The following is a 24,897-nucleotide window of genomic DNA, read 5'->3' as shown; positions in this document are numbered from 1 at the left end:
TAAGAGTTATAAACCTAATCTTACGTAGCTTCTTCTCCAGAAACACTACACTACTAACCAGAGCATACAAAACATTTGCTAGACCAATTCTAGAATACAGCTCGCCTGTCTGGAACCCATACCACATTTCAGACACCAATACAATTGAACGTGTTCAGAAATACTTTACAAGAAGAGTTCTCCACTCCCCTGATTACAACAAAATACCTTATACCACCAGACTTGAAATCCTGGGTTTAGAAAATGTAGAACTCTGCCGCCTTCGACATGACCTGAGTTTAACTCATAGAATCATTTGTTACAATGTCCTTCCAGCTAAAGACTACTTCAGCTTCAATCACAATAATACACGAGCACACAATAGATTTAAGCTTAATGTGAAGCGCTCCAATCTCGATTGCAGAAAATATGACTTCAGCAACAGAGTTGTTAATGCCTGGAATGCACTGCCAGACTCTGTGGTCTCTTCCCAAAATCCCCAAAGCTTTAACCAAAAACTATCTACTATTGACCTCACCCCATTCCTAAGAGGTCTGTAAGGGGCGTGCATAAGAGCACCAACGTACCTACCATTCCTGTCCTAATGTTCCCTTTGATAGTATCCAATTTCATATAGTTATTACATATTTTTGATTATATATATATGCTTTATATAGTATAGTTTTTTCATGCTTATGCTTATATATACAGTTGTGACAAACAAATAAATAAATAAACTACACAAAGCAAAGAAATAAATGAAATAAATGAAACCCACAGAAGCACATGGACATTTCAGTTGATATCAGAGGTGGGTTTCAGCAGGTTCTGACCAGTTCTGGAGAACTGGTAGCAGAAATTTTGAGTAGTTCGGAGAACTGGTAAATACCATCTCTGACTGGCTCTACTCCCATCTATTCTCTGCCTCCTGAGTCCCAGCTGATCGGGAGGGAATGGGATTTTGCAGTATCCTTCCCCGCCCACACCCACCAAGCCACGCCCACTAAACCATGCCAGGCCTACCAAGCCACACCCACAGAACCGGTAGTAAAATATTTTGAAACTCACTACTGGTTGACATACATAAAACTTCAAAATTAAGTTGATCTTTAAAATAGTAATGATTTCATTAGATTCCCTAAGCTTCTGAGATTTCAGTGTTTCAATGTAATACTGCAATTCTAACTTTCATGCTTCAGACTATTTGTTCTATCTTTTTAGATTTCCAATAGAATATGGATCATAGGCTGGAAATGTTTGTACTGAAAGCAACCACAAACAAGGTAAAACCTTGGGCCTAAACACAATTCTAATTTTAAAACTGTGTAAACACTGTTTAGCTTTTCTAATTTTCACCATTCAACCTTTTCCTACTTATGTAGATTATGTAGAATATTCTATATAGAACTATAGAATATTCTATAGTTATAAGAGCACTGATGCAGTATTGGAGGCTAACTCTGCCATTGCCAGAAGTTCGATCCTGACTGGCTCAAGGTTGAGTCAGCCTTCCATCCTTCCAAAGTCAGTAAAATGATGACCCAGATTGCTGGGGGCAATTTGCTGACACTATAACCACTTAGAGAGGACTGAAAAGTACTGTGAACCGGTATATAAATCTAAGTGCTATTGCTATTGTTATTGCTACAAAGTCCCAACGAATCATAGAAGGCAAGAATTGTCTGGTTGAAAAGCTTTTTGTTTTAAGGCAGCTTTATCTGTAACTTTTGAGACCAAGATCACTTAAAGATACCAGAAGACTGGTGTGGATGTTTGAATAGCCAAAAGTAATGCTAGACAGAGAAATTCTCTTACATTTTTCAATGTAATTCAATTAGCTGTAGAAATTCATTCACAGAGAACAGAATCACAGAAACTTTTTCAAAAGTAATATAGGAGGCTCCTGCAGTCAATCACAAGGGCTGCATGTGAATTTTCTGTCTGTCATTGTTACAATCATCTCAGTAGCATCCCTGGCTTCCCATGTTTTGATTAAATCCCAAAGCAAGACATCATGAGGGAATTCCTCCAATTGTTTTTTTGTTCATACTTGAACTACTGTCAGCTTCGTCCAGTTCTCACATAGAAATCACCCTGCTTGGCAGACTTACTAAACTTTCCTTGTGGCTAAAAAACACCCAGCCAGAGTGTGAAGCAGAAGCAAGATCTATGAATAGCCCAAGAGATAAGAGAAGAAGCAAAAGAATGTAGGGTCAAGGTACAAACTAGCTCAAGCATTTCTAGGGAATTCAGGATGAAGACAATCCGAGTCTTCTCTAAACAACTGTTGTGGTCCACCATCAGCCTGTGGAGCTGAAAACAGAGTCGGAGAAGCAATGAGGCTGAGGAAGAACATGGGCCAGTCCTGGAGGCTGGAGAAGGCCCGGATGAGGGCTCTGCGTCAGAGGCAGAGGTGGGGCCAGGGCCATCTGGGAGTGATGTGCGGACTCCGGAGCCTCCAGAGGCTGACAGTAGTGAGGCAGAGGAACAGGAGGAGCCTGTTCCTAATGCACACATGAAGCAAGAGCAGCTAAAGCAGAGAGGATTTATTTATTTATTTATTTTATTCAATTTTTATATTGAAAATTGATGACTCGGGAGTAGGGCCAAGAAATGCTTGGCCCCACCCATAAGGCTTAAAAGACCAGCAACAGCATTTGGGCTCTTTGCCTAATTAGACCAAGGTTGGTGATAAGACTGAAGAATTGTGTTATGAAGACTTTGCTTTGATTTAGTTTGGAAGATGCTGAGAATGAGTTAATTCTAAGCTGTTCTAATAAAGTCTGTTTGTGTTTGAACTGATTGTGTTTACTACTACCTACTTGGGCCTGGGTCACAACAACAACTAGTTCTATATCCCAGGCTTCTAGCCTCCCTGGAACTATATGAGTCTCACACCAGCTCAATTCGAAGGGCCAATCTACATCAGTACAACAAAACCTCCACACCATTCCAAAGGAGCCTTTCTCTAGTTCCATGAATAGCCCTTTAGCTCTTCACTTGAGTCACCATTATTCTTGCAGACCAGAGGCACAGATCCAAGATAAGTGGTGCCTTACCCAGCAGTACTTGCAAGAGAGATCCGGATATCTTGGTAGACCACAGATTCAGCATGATTCAGCAGTGTGCTGTGGCTTCCAGAAAGCCCAATGCTACACTAGGCTTCATCGAGATTGTGAGAAGTGATAGTACCATTCTCTGCTGCACTGGTCAGACTGCACCTGAACTACTGTGTCTGGTCTTGATCATTGATAAAAATGGCACTGAGAACTGGAAACAGTATGGAGAAGAATGACAAAGATGATAAGGAGCTTGTATGCTCAGTCCTATGAAGAGCAACTAAAGGAACTTGGTATATTTAGCCTAAAGAAGAGAAAGTTAGGGGGAAACTTGATAGCAGTCTTTCAATATATGAAACGATGTCACAGGAAAGAGAAACAGATTTGTTCTCCTTACTGCCTGGAGGGGGGGTGGGGTAAGACTACAATCAATGAGTGGAAGCTTTATGGAGGGAGACACAAATTTGGAATCAGAAGGAATTTCCTAACTGTTAGAGCTACATGGCAATGGAACAGCTTGCTCCTGGAGTCATGGGTGCTCCATCAGTGGAGGTTTTCAAGAAAAAATTAGATGGCCATTTGTCCAGGCTGGTATGAGGATTCCTGCACTAGGACAAGGGTTTGACTAAAAGACCTCCACGATCCCTTTCAATTCTATGATTCTATGACTTAAATCTATAGTCCCTTCCACATGTGATGCTATCAGAGACACTGGGAGCAAAAATGTCTAAAGAAGCTGGACTGCATAATACAATCTTTGTTCTCTGAGTGCAGGACCAAATAGATTCAGTGACAGGCAGTTTGCTGTAGTTTGCTATCATTATTAAGCTGCCAAGATTTACTCCCTAAGGATGAATATTGCTATTCTTTTAGGCAGAGAAGTTGACAATTTGTTGAGTTATATCATGGCCATTGGCCAAAACAGGCAAGAGCATTGCAAAAATTACCCACAATTTCTTCTCAAAGCCAACAGCTATCAAATCCTAGTAAAAAGTTAAGAAAGTTGTTCTAGGTCTTACTGAATAAATTAAAGCAATAACTTTTTCTAGCCATACTAAACATACAGACCATGAGCCTGACAATTCCAAAGACCAATTAGTAGAAGATTAACAGGACAGAAACATATGAATAATACTGCTTGCTGCCCTTTCTTTTTTTTAAAAAAACCAAATCCTCCCATTGAGAACAAATCTAAATGTTAACCGCGTTTATGGTCTCCGATCCCATCGACTCAATATCTTGCTCTTCTTGAGGTTTTTTTTTCTCATTGGTAAAGTTGCTGGTAGAGGAAATTTTCTCAGACCCCAAAAGGAGCTCTTTTATTAATCAATTTACTCCCTTTAAAATCAAGGAGAGAGAAGAGCTAATCTATCCTACAAGCCCCTGGGACACTGCTCTCTGGAAGCTAAAATGACGTTCATGTAAGTTAAGAAGAGAAAACGCATACTCATATAATTTCAATAACATCCACAAAAAAAAAAATTCCCATCATATTTTACCCTGAAGTGTTTTCCAAGCACTGATTACTTTCTATTCCTGTCCCAGAAATTATGATAATGTCAGGGTTCCAAGCTCACCGCCAATGAAAGAAGACTCCAAGGCTTGAGTTTCCTCAAAATTTCATTTTATCAGAGATGTCATATTGGCACATCTGGGATATTATATCTAAAAGGAGGCAAGGTTCTTACCATTCGTATGCGCTCATCTTCTAGGTTCCTTAGAACAGTAGCAAATTCTTGCAGGGATTTTGCTATGAGAAATAAAACAAAGAAAATCAAGATTATTGAATACGTGTAGTCCTTCCCTTGCAACCATTTGTCTAGGAAATGGCACTAAAAAAGTGACTTATGACTGTCTTCACACAATCATCTCACAATCACAGGTTCAAAATTCAGATACTTGGCAACCAGCGTGTATTTATCACTACTGTAGCATCCTGAGGTCATGTAATCACCATTTGTGGCCTTCCCAGCCAGCTTCCGACAAGCAAAGTCATTGGGGCAAGCCAGATTTCACTTAAAAATCACATAATTTGTTTATCAACTGCAATGATTTGTTTAACAACTGTGGCAAAAAAAAAAGTCCTAAAACTGAGGCAGCTCACTTAACTGCCTTGCTTAATAATGGAAATTATGGTCCCACTTGTGTTTGTTCAAGGACTAACTATAGTATGAAAGAAAAAGTCAATTTTCTTGACATAATACGGCTATGTATTTGACCTAGGAAAACAAAATAAACTAGCATAAGTCCAAGTCATGGATTGTAACAGGAGCAGAGTTGGAAGGGACCTTAGAGATCATCTAGTTCAACCTCCTGCTCACGCAGGAGACCTGTACTATAATAATAATAATAATAATAATAATAATAATAATAATAATAATAATAATGATGATGATGATGATGATGATGATGATGATGATGATGATAATAATAATAATTTAATTTGTATACCGCCCTTCTCCCGAAGGACTCAGGGCGGTTAACAGCCAAGTAAAAGCAACAATCAGTAAACACAACACAAATAAAACCATAACTAAAAAACTTATTCAAATTTGGCCCAAATTTAAAATACATTTAAAATCATAAAAACCAATTAAAAATTTAAAACCAATAGTAACATCTAAAAATTCTATGCCAGATTCTATGTTAGGGATTCAAACTGCTGACCTTTCTGATCGACAAGCTCGTGTCTTAGCCACTGAGCCACCTAGTCAGGCTCGTTTGGCCTACCTTTCTACCTCGGCCTTTATTACCTTCCAGAAACAAGGCAACTGTGTCCTATTGAAGAGCCAACGTTTAAATAGCACTATCCATATTAGTTTTCTTTCTCAGCTATTTGTTTCCATGCTATTTGAAGACATTGTGCTTTCAAAGTACTGTAATACCATATTCTAGTCTTTCCCAAGCACTCTCTTTCTTGTTACCTGTCCACCTTTCTAAGATACATTCTTTGTAAAGGGACTATATATTTGACATCCATGTGTGAGAACTTTAATTTTGCAGTTATCTTTTAAGCACATTTATATCTTCTGATAGGTAACTAGAGGAACACACCCACATGCACGAATATATTAATGCATACATGTATGCACAAATACACCATCCCTACACGCATACCCTACCCATTACCCAATCATATACTTACACTATGTCTGTATGATTTTGAATACATAGGACCAAATGAAGTATAATTAGATAAAAATACAAAACGTAAGAAAAAATATTAAATCAGTCACTGCAATCTTTGTCAAGAGGCTGACAGGGGATTGGAAATAGGTCTTTCACTTATTTATGTTTACACAGACATTAGAGGTACTTAGTGCTGGAACATTATAATGCCATAATAGTGAATTTCTTAAAAATCAGTAAAAGTGTTTTCCATCTGTGCAATGGGCACTGCTTAAATGGTAGCCCATAGAAACAAGGTTTAACTTTATACGATGTTATCAACATTGTCATTTAATTTTAAGTGTATGCTTTATATGCATGTATGTTTGCGTGTTTGCAGCTACATATCTGAGAAGACAACAGCATCATTTGACAACCAGTCAAATCAATAACAGAACACAAACCATTGCACAGCCCTCAAAATTAGCGACCACTTGGCACTCATTTCAGAGCATACACGAGTATTGAAGTATGATCAGTCCATCTGGCATGGTCTATATAAAAACTAAGCCTCTTTAACAAGTGCAAGATTAAGGTAAGCTAATCCTTTTGTGTTCATTATTTCTCAAACAAATCAAATTAAGGGGTTTCTGAATGTGATACGAAACAATGCAAATGGTTGACATAACAATCTTGTCTCCAAGCACTACTCTTGGCTCATGTAGCAAGGCAAACATAAGCCTTTTCTGTTTTTTGTTTTTTGGTTCTATTTTCTGTTTGGTTTGATGAGCAACAGGGAAGATTATTCAGTAAAGATAGTCTGCACTTTCAGATGAGAAATTGTCTTCAACATGTACTCACAAATAGGTCTAAATAGATACACAAAAGAAATGTATCCTGTCTTAAACAAAATCTTTGGGAGCAAATAAATAACATTCACATTCTGGTTTTTGTTCGGGCATTTGTTTTCTGAGGAAGTGGATAAAGTTCTTGGAACTATTTGTGCCATTACTTTATGTTAGATCGTTCCATAGCTTGGTTTATAAGACCCTCAAAAGACTCTATTCCCGAGTTTATTAATTTTCTCTTCTTTGGGTAGAGTTTCCAAACCAGTAGTGGGTTTCAATTTCATTCGCTACTGGTTTGCTAATGGGCGCGCAGGCGTGTGACGCTTCTGTGCATGTGCAGAGACATCCGGGTGGGTGGGTGGAGCCTCCTGCCACCGCCGCTACCAGTTCGCCCAATCCACCACATTCCAAACCCCTTAAAGAAAGCGATGGTCAAGTCTTTGCATAGAGAACCATTTTTTGCCTGACCAAGTTTAACAATGACCGCCCAATTTTCGTATTTAGCCAAGCTAAAGAAACTCTTACAGGTGATTTTACTTTTTTTTCTAGATTTGGACCTGAATCTGACATAGACAGCCTTGATGGATAAACTGTATCAGGAGAACATGAAGTGCTGCAATCCTATTTATATTACAAGATCTCTCAGTTACTTTTGACACCAGTCCCCATTTGTTTGTTACCCTTGAAAGAATTGGGGAGTAGGAATCATTGCTACTTGCTACCAAAGTTGTTTTTGAAAGCTACCAAAAACAGATATTGGGAAAATGTAGTGTCCTGCAAGGATTTATTTCTCATGATATCTAGCATTAATATGAACTCACTGAGAAGAATATATAGATTTGGCCTTAGTAGTCTACGTGTTTTTGATACATAACATTCTTGGAGCCTCTGAACATCTACAAGTTGTAAGAGACCGAATGTGAGAGGCAAAGTGAAATTGAACATGAATTGTTACTATTTCTGGGGCTGGATTTCAGGATTAAGGAAAAATACTGATTCCGGACAAAGTTGCATTCCTCTTTAAGGTTTGCAGGTTGGGGGTGCTCCTCGATTCAGCACTGATGCAGGACAGCCACAAAACTTAGAGGCAAAGGATTGCCTTTAATCAGTTTCAAAGGGTACACCAATTGCATTCCTACCTGAGCACAGAAACATGGTTTCAGTAACTTACAGCAGTGTACGACTGTGTCATTGTCATGCAATCTTCATAAGATGGCCCTTGAATTTGGTTTATACTGTGCATCTGTTTCATAATGCAGAGTAGCACCAGGGTGAATGGCCCCTATCTTGAAATTTTTGAACACCTTACCTGGTTTACCAGAAGTTCCTTACAAGATCATGTAGTTATCTAATCTGCTACATCAACAACAGAACACTATTTGTGGGTTCTACTATGGATATAGTTACATCTACTACTAATGCTATTTTTCCCATATAAGGCTCCCATATAAGGCTACTGTATATTTATTTGATCAATAAATCAAATCATTTCAGTTTTCATAGCTTGCTTACTACAAGTAGTCTCGACTAATGATCATTTGTTTAACAACTGTTCAAAGTTACGATGGCATGAAAACAGTGACTTACATGCAGTCCTAGGGTCACATAATCAAAATCTGAATGGTTGGAAATATGTATTTACAATATTTGTGGTGTCTCAGGGTCATCTGGTTGCCATTTGTGACCTTTCCAGGGGGCTTCAGTCAAGCAAAGTCAATGAGGGAAGCTGGATTTGCTTAACAACCATGACCAAAAAAAAAAAAGTTTGTAAAATCAGTGTGACTCACTTAATGATCACCTGTCTATGGAGATTCTCAATCATCCAGGTCATGGTTGTCCCAAAGGGGCTTTCTTTCAAGAGGCAACTGGACTTTCTGGTTTTTCTTTAAAGACAAAGAAAAGAAAAAACCAGAAAGTCCAGTCTTAAAGTTTTTTAAAAAGCACCCTTGGGACAACCATGACCTGGATGACTGAGAATCTCCATAGACCTTTAGCTATGTACTTTGGGATGAGCATCCTTCAAATGAGGTGGGATTTCCAGAAAAACTGCAGACTACAGGAACCATTTACTGGCCTTAACAACTCACTAAAAGAATGCAAATGACCAGCTGTGTACAAGGGGTATAAATTCTTCCATTCCCCACCATCCAGTCATTGCTGAAGAAGCTTCTTAGATGAGAAGCGAAATGTCTTCAAAGAAAAACCAGAAAGTCCACTTGCCTCTTGAAAAAAAGCACCTTTGGAATTAATGATCACATCATTTAGTGACAGAAGTTGAAATCGCAGTATGATCATATGTCAGGGACAACCCGTAATAATTTGCAGATATCCTTCTTAACTACTGTAGATATGTTTCACTTCATTCTTTCTGTATTCCTCCTATTTAAGCCACTGAATTGCCTCATTTGTATAAATCAAAGCCTACACACTTACCTATACATATTTCATCATCTGTTTCTGCATCGCCTATACATTGAAATTTGAAATCATTCAAGGAGTCTGCAAATTTCCGTTTTGCTGAAGACAAATCTATAAAGAGAAGAAAAGTTTTTTCAGTGACAAGTAATAAACCACAGATTTAGCGAAGCCAATTCTAGTAACGTGTAGCAATGTCCTTCATTCTGTCATCTAGGCAAGAGGGCAATCTTTGATGTAAAGTAAATAATAAAGGTTCTGCTGAAAGGAAAACTACTGATCCATAAGTATCTTTTAAGAATAGTTTTTAATAAATCCAAAAACATTATGTCATAGAAAGCAAAATTGGGAGACTTGCTTCATTACGGGCAAATCTTCAATGTTCCAACAACTTTTAATCATAATTGGCAGCACTCCTACTATAAAGGCTTTCCTTACAACAAATTATTTAAAGCTGTCATACTTGGTTAACTTTAAAAATGCACACAACTTTCAGTTCCTGATGTTAGTAATTCTCTGAGGAAGGACAGGAAATAGAGCAGAGTGAGGATGTTTTAATAAACTATGCCCTTTATTTATTCCTATGTATCCTTTTTTTTCTATTTGAATAGTTCTAACATAACCATACCCATATAGTTTGTTATTACTGCATTTCGCTTTGTAATGTTCCATTGTTTTTTTCCACAACGAAAGCCAAAGAACTGAAACATTCTACGTGACTTTGCCAGATAATGGCAAGAATGCTCTTTTGCTATCAGGATTGAAATGTCACATAGTTTTCAGAAAGCCTTTCTGCAAAGAAGGTTGGGGTGGCAGGCACAAGACAAGCATCGGGGACCTGCAGAAAAGCAGAGCTAACTCCAGCCTTCATCCTCACCAATATTTGTGCCCAACTATCTTGGCAAAGTTTAGAACTTTACTGTCATTACATCAAAGAAAATTAACCTTGACGGAACAGTTTATTAAGGCTGCATTCCAACTGGAAGGAAGGGGGTGTACAAAACACACTTACATCTATCCCCATAAGGGGAATGGAGAACGAGAGCACACAGGTACCCATGTATAAAATTAAAAGTGGAGTAATGAAGAGTTTTCTGCAAAATTTTGGGACTCGTGGATAACCAATTAGATAACATTTTATGGGAGTCTGATTTTGTATATAGTAGCTGCAGCAAGACTATTATATGCACAGTGATGGAAAAACACTGAAATATGAGTGGATTGTGAAAATAGCAGAATGTGTGGAAATGGCACAATTGATCTGTTTCGTAAGGGATAAGAAAACAAGTGGGAGCCAGTTTGGTGCAGTGGTTAAGGAACTGAGCTAAAAACTGGGAGGGTATGAGTTCTAGCCCTGCTTTTACTTTCTCTCAGCCCTAGAAGAGGGCATTGGCAAACCACTTTTGAAAAATCTTGCCAACAAAATTGCAGGGATTTTACTGTATATAGCCAGACTCCGAGAATTGGACACAATTGAATGAAACAATAACGATAACAACAATAATAATAGAAAACAAGTAGTTAAAGATTGGAAACCTGTTTTAGACTTTTTGAAGAAAATAGGGGGGAAGTGAATCGACGATTTATGGATTTGCCCATTCAAGGGATTGAGTATGTGAAAAAGAGAAACATGTTATAAGAGAGAGGGGAGATAATTGGAAACTGCTTCTCCTTTTCTTTTCTTTTCTTTTTTCTTTTCTTTCCTTTTCCTATCTGCAACTCTTTTCTACTTCTTTTATCTTATCTTTCTTTTTAAATTTTACTCTATGTTATTTCTTTTATGTTACTTTCTTAAAGGGACAAGTCCTTTGTTCGACAAGGTATAGGGAATCAAACAGTGTGAAATCCTCCACAGTTTGCCACCAGTTTGCTGCACGCGCATGCGTGGTGCGTGCCAAATGCATGCTGCACGACAAATGCACACTGCACACGCATGTGCAGCGCACATCAAACGTGCACTTTGCATGGAAAAAGGAGGCTTAAGAAGGTAAGTAGAACAGCGAGGGGGGAACAACTGTGACGCGCGATTTAGATTCAGATTTAGAAAGCAGGATTTCCTGCTTTCTAGCGAATATAAATCATGCGGCACAGCTGATCATCAGAAATACCGGTTCGGGTGAATCTGAAGCATTTTTTTATTACTGGTTCACTTGAACCGGTAGCTTTTATTACTACCGATTCACCAGAACCAGTGCAAACCGGTAGCATTTCACCCCTGGAATCAAATAATAAGGTTACTGAATGCAGCAAAAGCTAAAATTGTATGTGTATTTAAGTAAGAGGCCATGTTATGATGAGGAAATAAACAGATAAAAATCTATTAAATTGGTTCATTGGTCAGCTGGCATTCACAGGGTGCTCTGACCCCTCACCTCTGATTGCTGGCTATCCTGTGAGAAACTGTGAAATTGACGTTCTCAATCACAGTTCTTTTGAAGATGACTGAACAGTTGAATGTGAATAGTTATAATTGGCTATGAAAAGAACTTTGGGAGAAAGGAGGAAGAGCTGCAGCCTAGACAACAGTCTGAGAAGATAAATTTGAGTCTAAAGGAGAGATGTGGGTAGAGAAAGCTTCTCAGAAGGGACCCTCCCTGCTTCCCTGGAAAGTAAAGGCAGGAGAAGGAGAAGGTTCTTTGGATTACTGTAACCTTATAATAATAATAGTATTAGTAGTCATGGTTTTGATTTTCTGTCTGACAAGAAAAGGCTGACAATAAGAAAAACAATGAGCATGCTAGGGAAACTAGATTCAGCAGTCCATCTCATCTGAAAAACAAAGGTCACTCTTTTGAAGACAGCAAATTCCACATTTTGGACAGAGAGGACCAATGGTTTGAATGAGGGGGTCAAAGAGGCCATCAATGTCAAATTTGAACAGCTCTCTCTCTCAACTGAAGAAAAGGGATATGATGTCATCTATCCCCAATCTACAACACAGTCCTTTCAACTGTTTCAAGAAGGCTCCACGCCCATTTGCACCATTCAGGTGACCCTGAGGATACAGATAAACCTTAACAACTTGCTAAAGAATGCAAATGATCAGCTGTCTGCAAGGAATATAAATCCTTCCATTCCTCACAATCCAGTCAGAGCTGAAGAAGCTACTTGGATGAGAAGCAAATCATCTTCAAACAAAAATCAGAAAGTCCAATTACCTCTTGAAAAAGCACCTTTGGGACAATCATGACCTGGATGATTAAGCATCTCCATAGACATGCTGGGGAAAATTAATGAATCGTGCTGATAAATCACTTATTGTACAGGGTTCAGCAACTCCTTGTTTCAAAAGATAAAAGATAAGGCAATTATTCAAAAGATAAGGCAAAATGGATATGGAGCTATTACTATGAATAGTAATAGTTTTTCTAGTGACATCTGTCAAAAAGAGCAAAGCAACCCTGGAAAATGAATCTGTAACACAAGGAGGTCAACCGTAATTGTGTAAAAAGCAAATCAATATTAACTTCAGTCAGCCAGACTAGAACACTGGGTCTTCTGTTCCTACCAGATGTTATCTGATAAACTTAATTTGAATGGAACAACATAATCTACTTAATAGATCAAATCAGGTTAATTCCTGAATCTTTCCAAAAGCTTTAAAAACGCTTCACTTCTCTATTGTTCGTGTCAGAAAATAAACAAACAAAAATCTGAACCTATTCTGAAATGGAAGGCGCGCACACACATTTTCGGTGTTGGGGCGAACCGGCTGTGAAATTATGCGAAGGCCACCTCTGACTTGTTTCCTTTAACCAGAACCATATACTAAACTTTTGTCTCTGAGTATTTTGCAGAGCACGATGTACCTTTTCCTCTTCATTACACGCACACCCTCCAAGCTTAGCAAAAGTTTGCATTATGCAATGTGGGCTTTTTGTCGAAAAGGATTAACTACAGCATCATTTAGCCTCTGTCAGTATTTGGGAGGGATCCAATTGCCACATTCCACCAGCAAAGAGAAGTGGAAAGAGACTCATGCGAAGGATGCAAACTCACTATGTGATGCTTACAAAGAGGCAGCAATCCAGGATTTGCAGAATGAATGGCTTAATAAGCTCTATTACACTTAAGTTGAATACTCTAAATGCTGATTAGTTCTGGAGATGGGATGGGGGTACGGGGGACATGCTGCTGTGATGCTTGGAAGCCACCATGCGTACTCCTATGCACACACACATTGTTTGTATCTGTAACAGGTAAATGACTGTACACATGGAGACACTGCTTACGTCTTCTCCACTTAGAGAGATCCTATTTGTTCTGCCCTGATTAACACTATTGCTGCAGTCATCACTCCCATAGACGTTGTTTTCGGGGAGGAAACAGGAATGAGCTGTTTCAGAAATGTCAGCTCCAGCAGTTCTAACAGCACTGAATCAGAAAGGGGCAAAATGGTGGGAAGAGTCATAGGACCCCGCTGAAAGCTATTTGGAAACACCTGGAGGGCTACATATGATTTATATCTCATGGATTAATCATCTCAGTGAGGTAGGCAGGTAGGTAGACAGAGGGAGGAGTAAGAGAGAGAAAGAGAAAGAGAGAAAGAAAAAGAGAGATGGAGAGAAAGTCTCTTCTAACATATTCCCCAAAATATATAATTAATACTGGACCATGAAAGATCAATACTCCTTCAAGTCAAGCTTCAAATACATGTCTGCAGAGATTTCTTGACCTTTTCAGCATTGTGTGTGGGTTTTTTTTAAACACAGTCTTGTCTACTGCTCTAGGGTCCCCTGGTAATCTGTCCTTCCAAGTTCAAACTAGGTCTGAGTTTTCTTAGCTTTCCCAAATCAACCAAAGTCATCTAGGTGCTATTTAAACCATACAAATTGATAATAATACTTTATAACCCAGGTTTGGTGGATTTTAAACGCCTAGGCTTTGATTGCTGAGTAAATCAAACTTCCGAATATTAACAGACTATGCTGATGTCTGGGAAAATATTAGAACATATCAAATTTAATATTCAGTCTATATTGTACACTTTAAATGTTTTGTTCCTATCAAAACAGTTACAGTATATTCCTTTCTTTGCCACTAGAAGGCAACCTATACTATTCTGTGGAACGCGGAATAAGAATTCCCCAGAACAAGGAAGCAGGAAGGGATGTGTTTCTTCACACTTCAGACAGAAAATCTGAAAATGATAAAGGAAATTCCATAACACCACAAATTCCATTAATTTGCTTTAATATTTTACATTCTCTCAGTTCAAGAAAGCTTCTTTTAACCACTGTTAGTTAAAGGCAAACAAAATTGCCAATTTGGGATCAGTTTTCTTATGGAAAATTGCCAATTTAGTGTTAATTTAGTGTTGATATAAAAAGCCATTTTTCAGAAAGTTCTCCATAGAACTAATGGCAGTGATAGAGTATTTTCTCTCTAATTATGCTTTACAGTATTACTGGCTAATAAAACATATTAGCTAAGATGCTGTGGCACTGTCCTGAACTAACTGTCTACAAAGTGGTTGGATGGAATTTATAATTTGCCATCTGTAAATTAACAAGGAAACAGAGCAACTTATATTCATTTTAGAGAAAAATCTAAGGAGAAGGGGGGGAGGGAGAGAGGGAGGGAGGGAGGGAGGAAAGAAGGAAGGAAGGAAGGAAGGAAGGAAGGAAGGAAGGAAGGAAGGAAGGAAGGAAGGAAGGAAGGAAGGAAGGAAGGAAGGAAGATTTCATGACCACTTTTACTATTGCAAAAAACACTCAGTATAAACAAAACAACTGTTTATCATCCCAAAAGTGATATTTATGTTGATTTTAATTTGAAAGACCTACATTTAATTACACTCTCACACACACAAGGTACAAAAGTCATATACCATGAAACTTAAGGGAGATGCTCACAACACATAATGTGCATAATAGAAACTATTACTTAGAATGATGCCACAGAAATCATTTTTTTTTCCACTTTATGTCCTTCATTATTCATTTGGCTTGCAGAAAAAAAGGACAGCCTCAGGTACTCTCCAGTCTAAACACACTCGAGACAGCTTTACAAAGACCCCAGAGAACATAATTGTGAAGGAAATTCCCACATAGACAATGAACACTATTATTTGCACAACACCGAACAATTATTTACTTCCCACAAGAGATCAATTATCAGAGCATGTCAACCTGAAACGCAAAATATACGCAGTGGGACTCAGAAACATGGAAAAAAATGTACTGGCCAGATTACACTCTTCCAGAAAAGGAAGATCAATTAATCCAAATAGTTTTTGACACTGACTGTTGCATTGTCCCTTTTTCAAAATTCCACAGAAACTCAGAGGGAAAGAAATCTTTTAAAATTGTTGGAATGCAAGTAAAATAAGACAGACAACATTTCAAGAAATGGTTCAGTGTAAAGTGCACTGTATCACTCAGCATTCTCAGAATATAATCTCAGAATGTAATAACTTCTCAAGAGAAGAGAAATCCACAAATGGAATCCAGACACTCTCTTCACTGGTATATAGCATCTTGCTATATAGGGGCCACCTAAATTTCTGCTGCTAGGATTTTCAACCAGCATTAGGAGCCCAGCCATGTTAGTGCCTGGCTGTGTCCTGAGTACTCCAAAACCTCCACTGCAAACAAGAGGCATTTAACACTATTGTGCCTGGAAAATCTGCTTTTGCAGATTTCCATTCCATTCCCTCCTGCATGGAAGTAGCAATTTCAGTAATAAAACGTCTCTCCTCACCCCACATCTCCAGGCAGCCCTTTTCTTTCTCTAAAGATTCCCCTCTTCTTCTTCTTTTTCTTTGCTTTTAAAGGCTGTCATCTTCACGAGTCCATCCCCTATGGTCTCCCCACCCACACCCACCCCGACTATTAACACCATACAGATCAATGGAAGAAATCCACAATTTGCTTTTGCAGCAACTTTGGCAAGCACAGTTAATAGTAGCAGGCAAATGCAGGAAAATTAATTGCCTATTACCCGAGACTCTTCCAAGGCTTAGGGCCTGGGTACTTACGGGACCGCCTGCTGTTACCGCATGCCTCCCACCGACCCGTACGCTCTCACAGAGAGGGACTTCTCAGGGTGCCGTCCGCCAAGCAATGTCGGCTGGCGGCCCCCAGGGGAAGGTCCTTCTCTGTGGGGGCTCCCACACTCTGGAACGAGCTTCCCCCGGGTTTACACCTGACCTTCGGACCTTCCGCCGCGAACTGAAGACACATCTTTTCATTCACGCGGGGCTGGCTTAAATTTTATCGATTTTAAATTTTATCGATTTTAAATTTTTTAATATTAATTTTAATGGGGTTTTAGTTTTATATATTTTAAAGTTTTTTAGGCCAATTATAAAATAAGTTTTTTAATTTGTATTTTAAATTGTATATTGTATTGTCTGTTTTTACTTTTGGCTGTACACCGCCCTGAGTCCTTTGGGAGAAGGGCGGTTAAAAATCAAATAAATAATAATAATAATAATAATAATAAAAGATAACCTGCAAAGTCCCATTCTCTTGATATATAAGAATAAAGAGATTACTCCCATGATTTGCAATGCAGAATGGACACTGCTATCACTGGCTTAAATGGTTCCCACACAGGGGTGAAATGCTCCCAGATCGGGCCGGATCGCGCGATCCGGTAGTGATCGTCCCGGTTGGTTCGGCGATCCGGTAGCAATCATGGAGTGAAGCTCCACCCACCCGCGTGGGTGTTGCTACTTCATGGTTTTAACCAGGAAGTAACATTTTACCTTCTGCACATGCACAGTTTTTGCGCACGCGCAGAAGATCCGCTGGTGAAGAAGCACTGCCCCTCTCAGTGCCTCTCAGCCGAGGAGGAGAAGGAGAGGTGTGCGAGACTACTCAGAGCGACATTGCGAGGCTCGCTCGCCTTTTGGGTCTGGCGCGCTTGGCTTCCGCGCGGCCTTTGGGTGACTACCACCCACTTGCCTTCCCCACTGCCTGCATCCAGCCCATGACGGGGGACGCGCCACTTCCGGGCCAGGCTGCCCACCCTCCCAGAGGACTTTCTTCCTTCTCCTGCAGCAGCCTCTGGAGCAGAAACTACTACTTTGCTGCAGTGCGCATGGGCAGCCCCAGGAGGGCAGGCAGATGTAAGGCCGATGCTGGCAGTTGGGAAGGGAGACCCGCTACGCTCAGCCAAAGAAGAGCCGCCTTGGGGAAACTGGCGAGGCTCGCTTGGCTTCCACAGGGCATTTGGATGACTACTGCCTGCTTGCCTTCCCCTCCTCTTCGGGTCCCGCTGCCTGCATCCATCCAATGACGGGGAATGCACCCAGTGCACCCCACCCCGCTACTCCCCTGACTCCACTCTCCACCATGCAACCAGCGCACAGCCCCAGCTACACATCGTCAGCACTAGCAAGCCTTAATTAATCCTGTGCTGCCTGGGCTATCGAGTTCTGATTACTCCTGGGCAAGCCGCCCTGAGTAATCCTGGGCAGCCTGGGTTGCTCCCGATCAGGCTTGGGGCCTCTGAGCAGGTGTGGAAGCGGCCAGTGCCGACCTGAGCGCCTGCTGTTTCCTGTTTGCCTCTCAGCTGAGAGGCGGTAGGGAGCAGGCAGCAACGAGGAGATCTGAGGTCTCGGCAGCGGTCCCAAGAGCAGCGAGCAGGAGTGGGAGCCACCAGCGAGCAACAAGATGCAGGGCTAGTAAGTGGAGCCAGGGTGAGGCTTCCTGGGTGGCTGGAATGTGGGGCGGTTAATCTGTCAGCTGCTGTCCCCGCCAGAATGAGAGCCCCCACACAGTGGGGCTGAGGAGAGAGAGAAGAAGGAAAGAGAAAGAAAGGAAGGAAAAAAGGGAGAGAGAGAGAGAAGAAAGAAAAAGAAAGGAAGGGAGAGAGAAAGAGAAGAAAGAAAGAGTGACGTGAGTGATGTCATGTTGGTTCCACCCACCCAGTCACACACACACCCCAAGCCATGCCCACCAAGCCATGCCCACCGGACCGGTGGCAAAAAAAATTAGATTTTACCCCTGATCCCATATATGCAATTAGATCATGTTTCAGACATGCGGAAGGCAGACAAATAAGCCCAAGAAGGTTTAAGGATGATTTTAAGAAACTTGGAGATCCAGTCTAGTGTACCGGATAAGGCACCCGGGTAGAAAGAGGGACATTGGGCATTCTACTCCTGCCTTAGGCATGAGGCCAACTGGGTGATCTTGGGCCAGTCCCCCTCTCACAATCCTCGCAAGAATTAGGCAATGACAAACCACTTCTGAAATCTTGCCAAGGAAACTGCAGGGTTAGTCCAGACAGTCATCAGGAGTCAACACTGACTCAAAGGCATGCATAACACTAAGGAATTTAAAAAGGAACAAGTGTTTGGCTTTTTCAACAAAGTTGCTTCAAAGGCTTGTTATTCTACAAAAGAGACACTTCATAGAGCAGCAGAATGATGAATGGTAATTTTGCATTTGAACATCTTCCTTTTGTGTAATTTACAGTAAAGAGTAAGGATGTACTTCTCCATTTTTTGAGTTTCCACACATTGTAAGATTATTGATACACAGCTGGGTTCCTAAATATCCGTCCTGTGCTTACGAACCGTGAGATTCTCCAACAATTCAGTTCATTTAAAATCTAAGAAGGTACCAATAACAGAACTGGACTGAAACCCTGGTTCTGAGATACAATGCCTATAGTGTATCATCATCATCATTATTTTAGCCACTGTCTATCCACTGCAGGATGAAGGCCTCTTCTGCATGTTTCCAACCAATACGGTCCTGAACTTTCTTTTGCCAATTGGGCCCACAATACTTGCTGATGTGATCGATCCATCTTATTTTAGGTCTTGTTGTGACCCAGGTTCCTGGACCCAGACTCCTGGACTCGGATGATTCAGAAAGTGAGGGAGAAGACCTGGCAAGCCCTGCTTCTCTTGGGCCCTCTCCCTCCCTGGCACCCACTCAAAGGGAGGAGGAGGGGCTGGCAAGGCCTGATTCTCTCGAGCCTTCTTCTGATTTGGCAACGCCCCAAGAACAGTTTTGGAGTGATGCAAGACTGCGCAGACGTGACCGGCGCGCGCAGCAGAGGAAGCGTAGGGATAAAGCCAAGGAATGATGGTCATGCAGTGACATCTGCAAAGACTATAAATAGGAGGCGGGACTTCCTGGTTTTTTGTCTTGGACAAAGCAATGAATTTGCGCGGGCAAACTGTATCAATGGAGGGAAGAATATATTCGTGAGTAATTCTGGCCTTATCTATAATTTCCTCGTTATCTCCAGAAACTTGGCAGGCCCGTGGGTAGACGTGGCCAGGACATTTATCTATGTAAATAAAGTAGAAAAGAAGGCCTTTGACTGACTCTTTGTTGGGAGTATTGGGGGAGGGAAACAGAACAGGTCTCTTTCATGGATGCTTTTTATCAAATGAGATCCATTCTATGACTGCCTTAGTGCACCTGCCTGAATTGTATTGTATCGTATCGTATCGTATCGTATTGTAGATGATTAGAGGACTGGAGGCTAAAACATATGAAGAACGGTTGCAAGAACTGGGTATGTCTAGTTTAATAAAAAGAAGGACTAGGGGAGACATGATAGCTGTGTTCCAATATCTCAGGGGTTGCCACAAAGAAGAGGGAGTCGGGCTGTTCTCCAAAGCACCTGAGGGTAGAACAAGAAGCAATGGGTGGAAACTGATCAAAGAAAGAAGCAACTTAGAACTAAGGAGAAATTTCCTGACAGTTAGAACAATTAATAAGTGGAACGACTTGCCTGCAGAAGTTGTGAATGCTCCAACACTGGAAATTTTTAAGAAAATGTTGGATAACCATCTGACTGAGATGGTGTAGGGTTCCTGCCTAGGCAGGGGGTTGGACTAGAAGGCCTCCAAGGTCCCTTCCAACTCTGTTGTTATGTTATGTTATGTATTTATTGTATTATTTTCATAATATAGAATTTGGACATTGGCTATAAAACAAGCCAAGACTCTTGTTTCATCCTAGTTTACTATAAATGAGCTAAATGTAAAAGCAAAGAATGAATTCACTCCTTGCTTATCTATAATTAGGCAAAGGTAAGACCCTGTAAAAAGATTACCGGGATACTCAAACTAAGGTCCTATCTTATCATTCTTGAAATGTTTTGAATCAATGAATTAGGATGCCAACCAGGTTCTGCTATCATATCATATGTAATCCATTTCTGATATGTCTCATCCACTCATGCGGGGAGAAATAACTGGGCTCCTTATGGAGAGCATTCTAGAAGACCTGTCAATAAACAGGTCTTCTTCCTAACCAGATGATAGACTCTGCCTGTAGCACAATCAGCAAGGTCTCTTCCAATGATGTTAGTGATTATAAAGCCAATATTGGGATATATTGGGATAGATGATTCACTAAGTACAGTAATCTTGGGATATTGGGATAGATGATTCACTAAGTACAGTAATCTGGTGCCAGGTTGATCTTAATATAACCTAGGAGGCAGTGGTGGGTTGCTCCCAGTTCAGTCCGGTTCTATAGAACCGGTAGTAAAACCAGTGGGAGGCTCCGCTCACCCTTCCTGACATCATCATGGGTGATCTGTGCATGCGCAGAAGCGCATGCGATCCCGTTGTGAACCAGTAGTAAAGGTAAGTGGAACCCACCTCTGCTAGGAGGGCCATGAATATGATTAGGGAGTTATCTTAGTTAAAAAAAATTTTTTTAATTTGAATTTATATCCCGCCCTTCTCCAAAGACTCAGGGCGGCTTACACTGTGTTAAGCAATAGTCTTCATCCATTAGTATATTATATACAAAGTCAACTTTTATTGCCCCCAACAATCTGGGTCCTCATTTTACCTACCTTATAAAGGATGGAAGGCTGAGTCAACCTTGGACCTGGTGGGACTTGGACTTGCAGTAATTGCAAGCAGCTGTGTTAATAATAGACTGCTTAGTCTGTTGAGCCACCAGAGCCCCTTAAGTGGACATATAAATTCCAATCTCTACATTTGTCTGGGAAATACCAATCAGATCTATTTTTATTAGAATTCACAAAAGCTGAATTCATCAAAACTCCCTAATCCATACCAATTGTTCTTCAAACAATTGAAGAATTGAATACCAATTGAAATCTATTACTAAGAGCTACAAAATATGCACTCTGCAGCAGATTTCACAGTTGGTCACAAAACTTGATGCTCCTTTTCTTGTATGGCAGCTTAGAGACAAAAGTAATGTAATAGGCATTACTAAAAGATAGAGTTGTTTGGATTTGCTGTCTTACAAACTTTGAAAAGTAATTGTTTTAATTTTGTACTCAGGGAGGAAAATACATCTTAAAGTCTTGCTGAAGTTTGTGATTGGGCAGAATTTGGAACAAATTTATTGCAAAAGCTGCTAAAAAATTGGGCATTTGTGAACACAAATTATGGAAACCAAAACAGGTTACTAGTAAAAAAAAAAAAGCCACTAGATGAGATGGCGGTACATAAATCTAATAAATAAATTAAAAAGGGGGGGGGAAGAAAAAAAATGAAAATTGGCCAAGTATAGTGCTAAAGGTTTTCCCAGTTGCAATGTATGGCTGTGAAAGTTGGACCATAAGGAAGGCTGAGCACCAAAGAACTGAGGCCTTTGAACTCTGGTGCTGGAGAAGACTCCTGCGAGTCCCTTGGACTGCAAGGTAATCAAACCGGTCAATCCTACAGGAGATCAACCCTGACTGCTCTTTAGAAGGCCAGATCCTGAAGATGAAACTGAAATACTTTGGCCACCTAATGAGAAGGAAGGACTCACTAGAGAAGAGCCTAATGCTGGGAACAATTGAGGGCAAAAGAAGAATGGGATGACAGAGAACGAGGTGGCTGGATGGAGTCACTGAAGCAGTAGGCATGAACTTAAATAGACTCCGGGGGAAGGTAGAGGACAGGAAGGCCTGGAGGAATGTTGTCCTTGGGGTCACAATGGGTCGGACACAACTTTGCAACTAACAGCAACAACATAGTACTAAAATGGAAGCAAGTGGAAATCCACAAGATTGTCACATCCCAGATAAGAGAGCTTCATTCAAATTGCACTGCTGCCCTGAAAATATAATTTGGTCTTTCATCTAATTGCTGGGGTGGAGATGAGAAAGAAATTTGGCTTCTCTAGGGCTAATTCTTATGCATGCTTGTTAGAGTGCAGACAGACTCAATTATTCTCTTTCTGTGGAAGTTCTTCCTCCAAGTTAAATTTTAGCTGTCATTCTTCTCCTAACAGCAGACTTCACTTCAACTAAATTATTATTTTTGAACTGATTGTAGGATCACGCATAAACTTAGTCCGGAGGAACCGTGGTGGTGCAGTGGTTAGAATACAGTACTGCAGGCTACTTCTGCTGACTGCCGGCTGACTGCAATTTGGCAGTTTGACTCTCATCAGGCTCAAGGTTCACAGATCTGTCTGAGTTTACAGCCTCTATTCCTCTATTATAGTCTACTTGGTTAGACTATAATCCTATCTCATTTTATCAAACTGCAATGGCCATGCAGAATAGGATAATGGAAGCTGTAGTAATTTAATGTTTTGAAGGGCACCAATTCTGAAGATGTATGATTTACTCCAAAGAATATACTATTAATTCAAAAATCCCACCAGGCTCAAGGTTGACTCAGCCTTCCATCCTTCCAAGGTGGGTAAAATGAGGACCCAGATTGTTGGGGCAATAGGCTGACTCTGTAAACCGCTTAGAGAGGGCTGTGAAGCACTGTAAAGCGGTATATAAGCGGTATATAAGCGCTATTGATATAGTCCTCCACTGCCCACATTTACTAGAAGAATGTGAAAAGCACACAGCTGCACAAATCATAATCTAAAATCTCAGATTTCTAAGCAGGTTGTTGCTGTTAACATTGCTGTTAATAACACATAAATGTATTTTTTCATCTTCCCAGTCAATACAAGGACTTTCTAATATGGCCCTTGGCCACTCAGTCGCATAACAAGTCTACAGGTATACAGGATCCATTTACAGGTAGTCCTTCACTTACAACCACCCGTTTAATGGCAGTCCAGAATTACAACAGCCTCAGAAAGGGTGCTTTATTGCAAACAAAGCACTTTTCACCATTGCAAAATGTCGCACCACCACTACCTCCATGGTCAGATCATCCTGATGTGGGTGCTTAGCCAACCTATTCGCATTTACGACCAGTTGCCAAGCATCCCGCCATTAGCAATCGCAGTCAGCTTAGCCAGAAAGTCAGTGGGAAGGATACAAGCTGCTTCCACCTGCTGAGGACTCCTTCTCATCTCTGGGGATTAGATGAAAGATGCCTGCAAAGGGGAGGTGAACTCCTTCAATAAGGTACAGAAATGTTGCTGCTATTATTAACACACAGTATATTTCTTCATCAATCCAGTCAATGCAAAGGTTTTTCTAACTTGGCCCTTTATAATTCGCCCAATAACACACCGAGATGTATAGGATCCCATTTACTGGTAGTTCTCAACTTATAACCGATGGTTTAATGATGGTCCAGAATTATGATAAGTTTATTTCTGTAGTTGAAGTTTTTTTTTTAAAAAATATTAGCCTTTCCCCAAAAGTATTCCTATATAATTGGATTTTTAACTGGGTCACAAGGCACAGTTATTAAAAAAAAAACCACTATAACAACTTCAATGATAACTAGGAAAACTCACATAAAATTCTAGTGGATAAGGATTGCTTACATTACGTCCCAATTTCAGTATTTTAAAAACAATAAATTCAAACTGTCCAAATATGCAGTTCTATAGGAAATGGATGAAGGTTTTCTCAACCTCAAAAAAGAAACTAAGAGAGGACCTACTTTCATCTTATAAAAAGGAATCCTAAATCTTGTTACATTTCACAAATTAAATTAATTCCCTCTGTGATTTCCCCTGTGCATCAACATTATGGATGAATAGAAAATTAGAATCACTAACACTAAGTCACAAATATGAGACATATCAATACCTCTAATGGTATATAAAGTACAGCTCCCAATTATCTGCTAAGCATGATAGATACAGCCATAGATTATAAATACTGAGATATTCATATAGAGAACTTGATTGTCCAGAGGAGCCAATTTTAATTGCTCTGTTCAAAGACCAATTTGGTAAGAACTGGTCAGCCTTCGGTAATAGGTCAGCCAAAAGTCTTCTCTCAATTAATGGGTCATCTTAAACCTTTTTATTTTAATATAATTATATTTTGTTTTACGTTATCTCACTGTACTCTGTTTTATCTCATTTCACTGTAATTTACCTTATTTTATTTTATTTTATTGTATCTTACTTACTACCGTCTGCCTTGATATGGCCAATTTGCTAATCAGTAAAGTATATTACATTGTATTATAACCATTAATGTTACAGCTGCTCTCAAATATGGGGGAAGTGCTCTTTTTCCGGCTCTTCCACTGTCCCTGTATGGGGGCAACAACAAGCACTGCTTCCTTAGCTTTGAAAAGCTCATGACTCAGTTCCTCATGGAGAGAAGCAAAGAAACGTAGAAGGAGAAGGAGGAGGAAGAACTGGTGGCAAACCTCTGATCTA

General features: G+C 40.2%; 1 protein-coding gene across 3 annotated transcripts in view; it reads right to left on the bottom strand.

Annotated features, from left to right (window-relative positions):
• The window catches only part of ARHGAP26 (Rho GTPase activating protein 26), a 285,303-nt gene that overhangs the window by 187,351 nt on the left and 73,055 nt on the right, over positions 1-24,897 (bottom strand). For all 3 annotated transcript variants that reach the window (XM_058171506.1, XM_058171507.1, XM_058171508.1), the window contains exons 2-3: positions 9,428-9,523; positions 4,727-4,788 (exon numbers count right to left, since the gene is read on the bottom strand). In XM_058171506.1, the coding sequence (XP_058027489.1) occupies positions 4,727-4,788; positions 9,428-9,523 (158 nt within the window). The remainder of the gene's footprint in view (positions 1-4,726; positions 4,789-9,427; positions 9,524-24,897) is intronic.

Source organism: Ahaetulla prasina, chromosome 2 (genome assembly GCF_028640845.1).
Source record: "Ahaetulla prasina isolate Xishuangbanna chromosome 2, ASM2864084v1, whole genome shotgun sequence".
In the NCBI taxonomy this organism is placed as follows: domain Eukaryota; kingdom Metazoa; phylum Chordata; class Lepidosauria; order Squamata; family Colubridae; genus Ahaetulla; species Ahaetulla prasina.
This window is presented reverse-complemented; position numbering and strand designations above follow the sequence as displayed.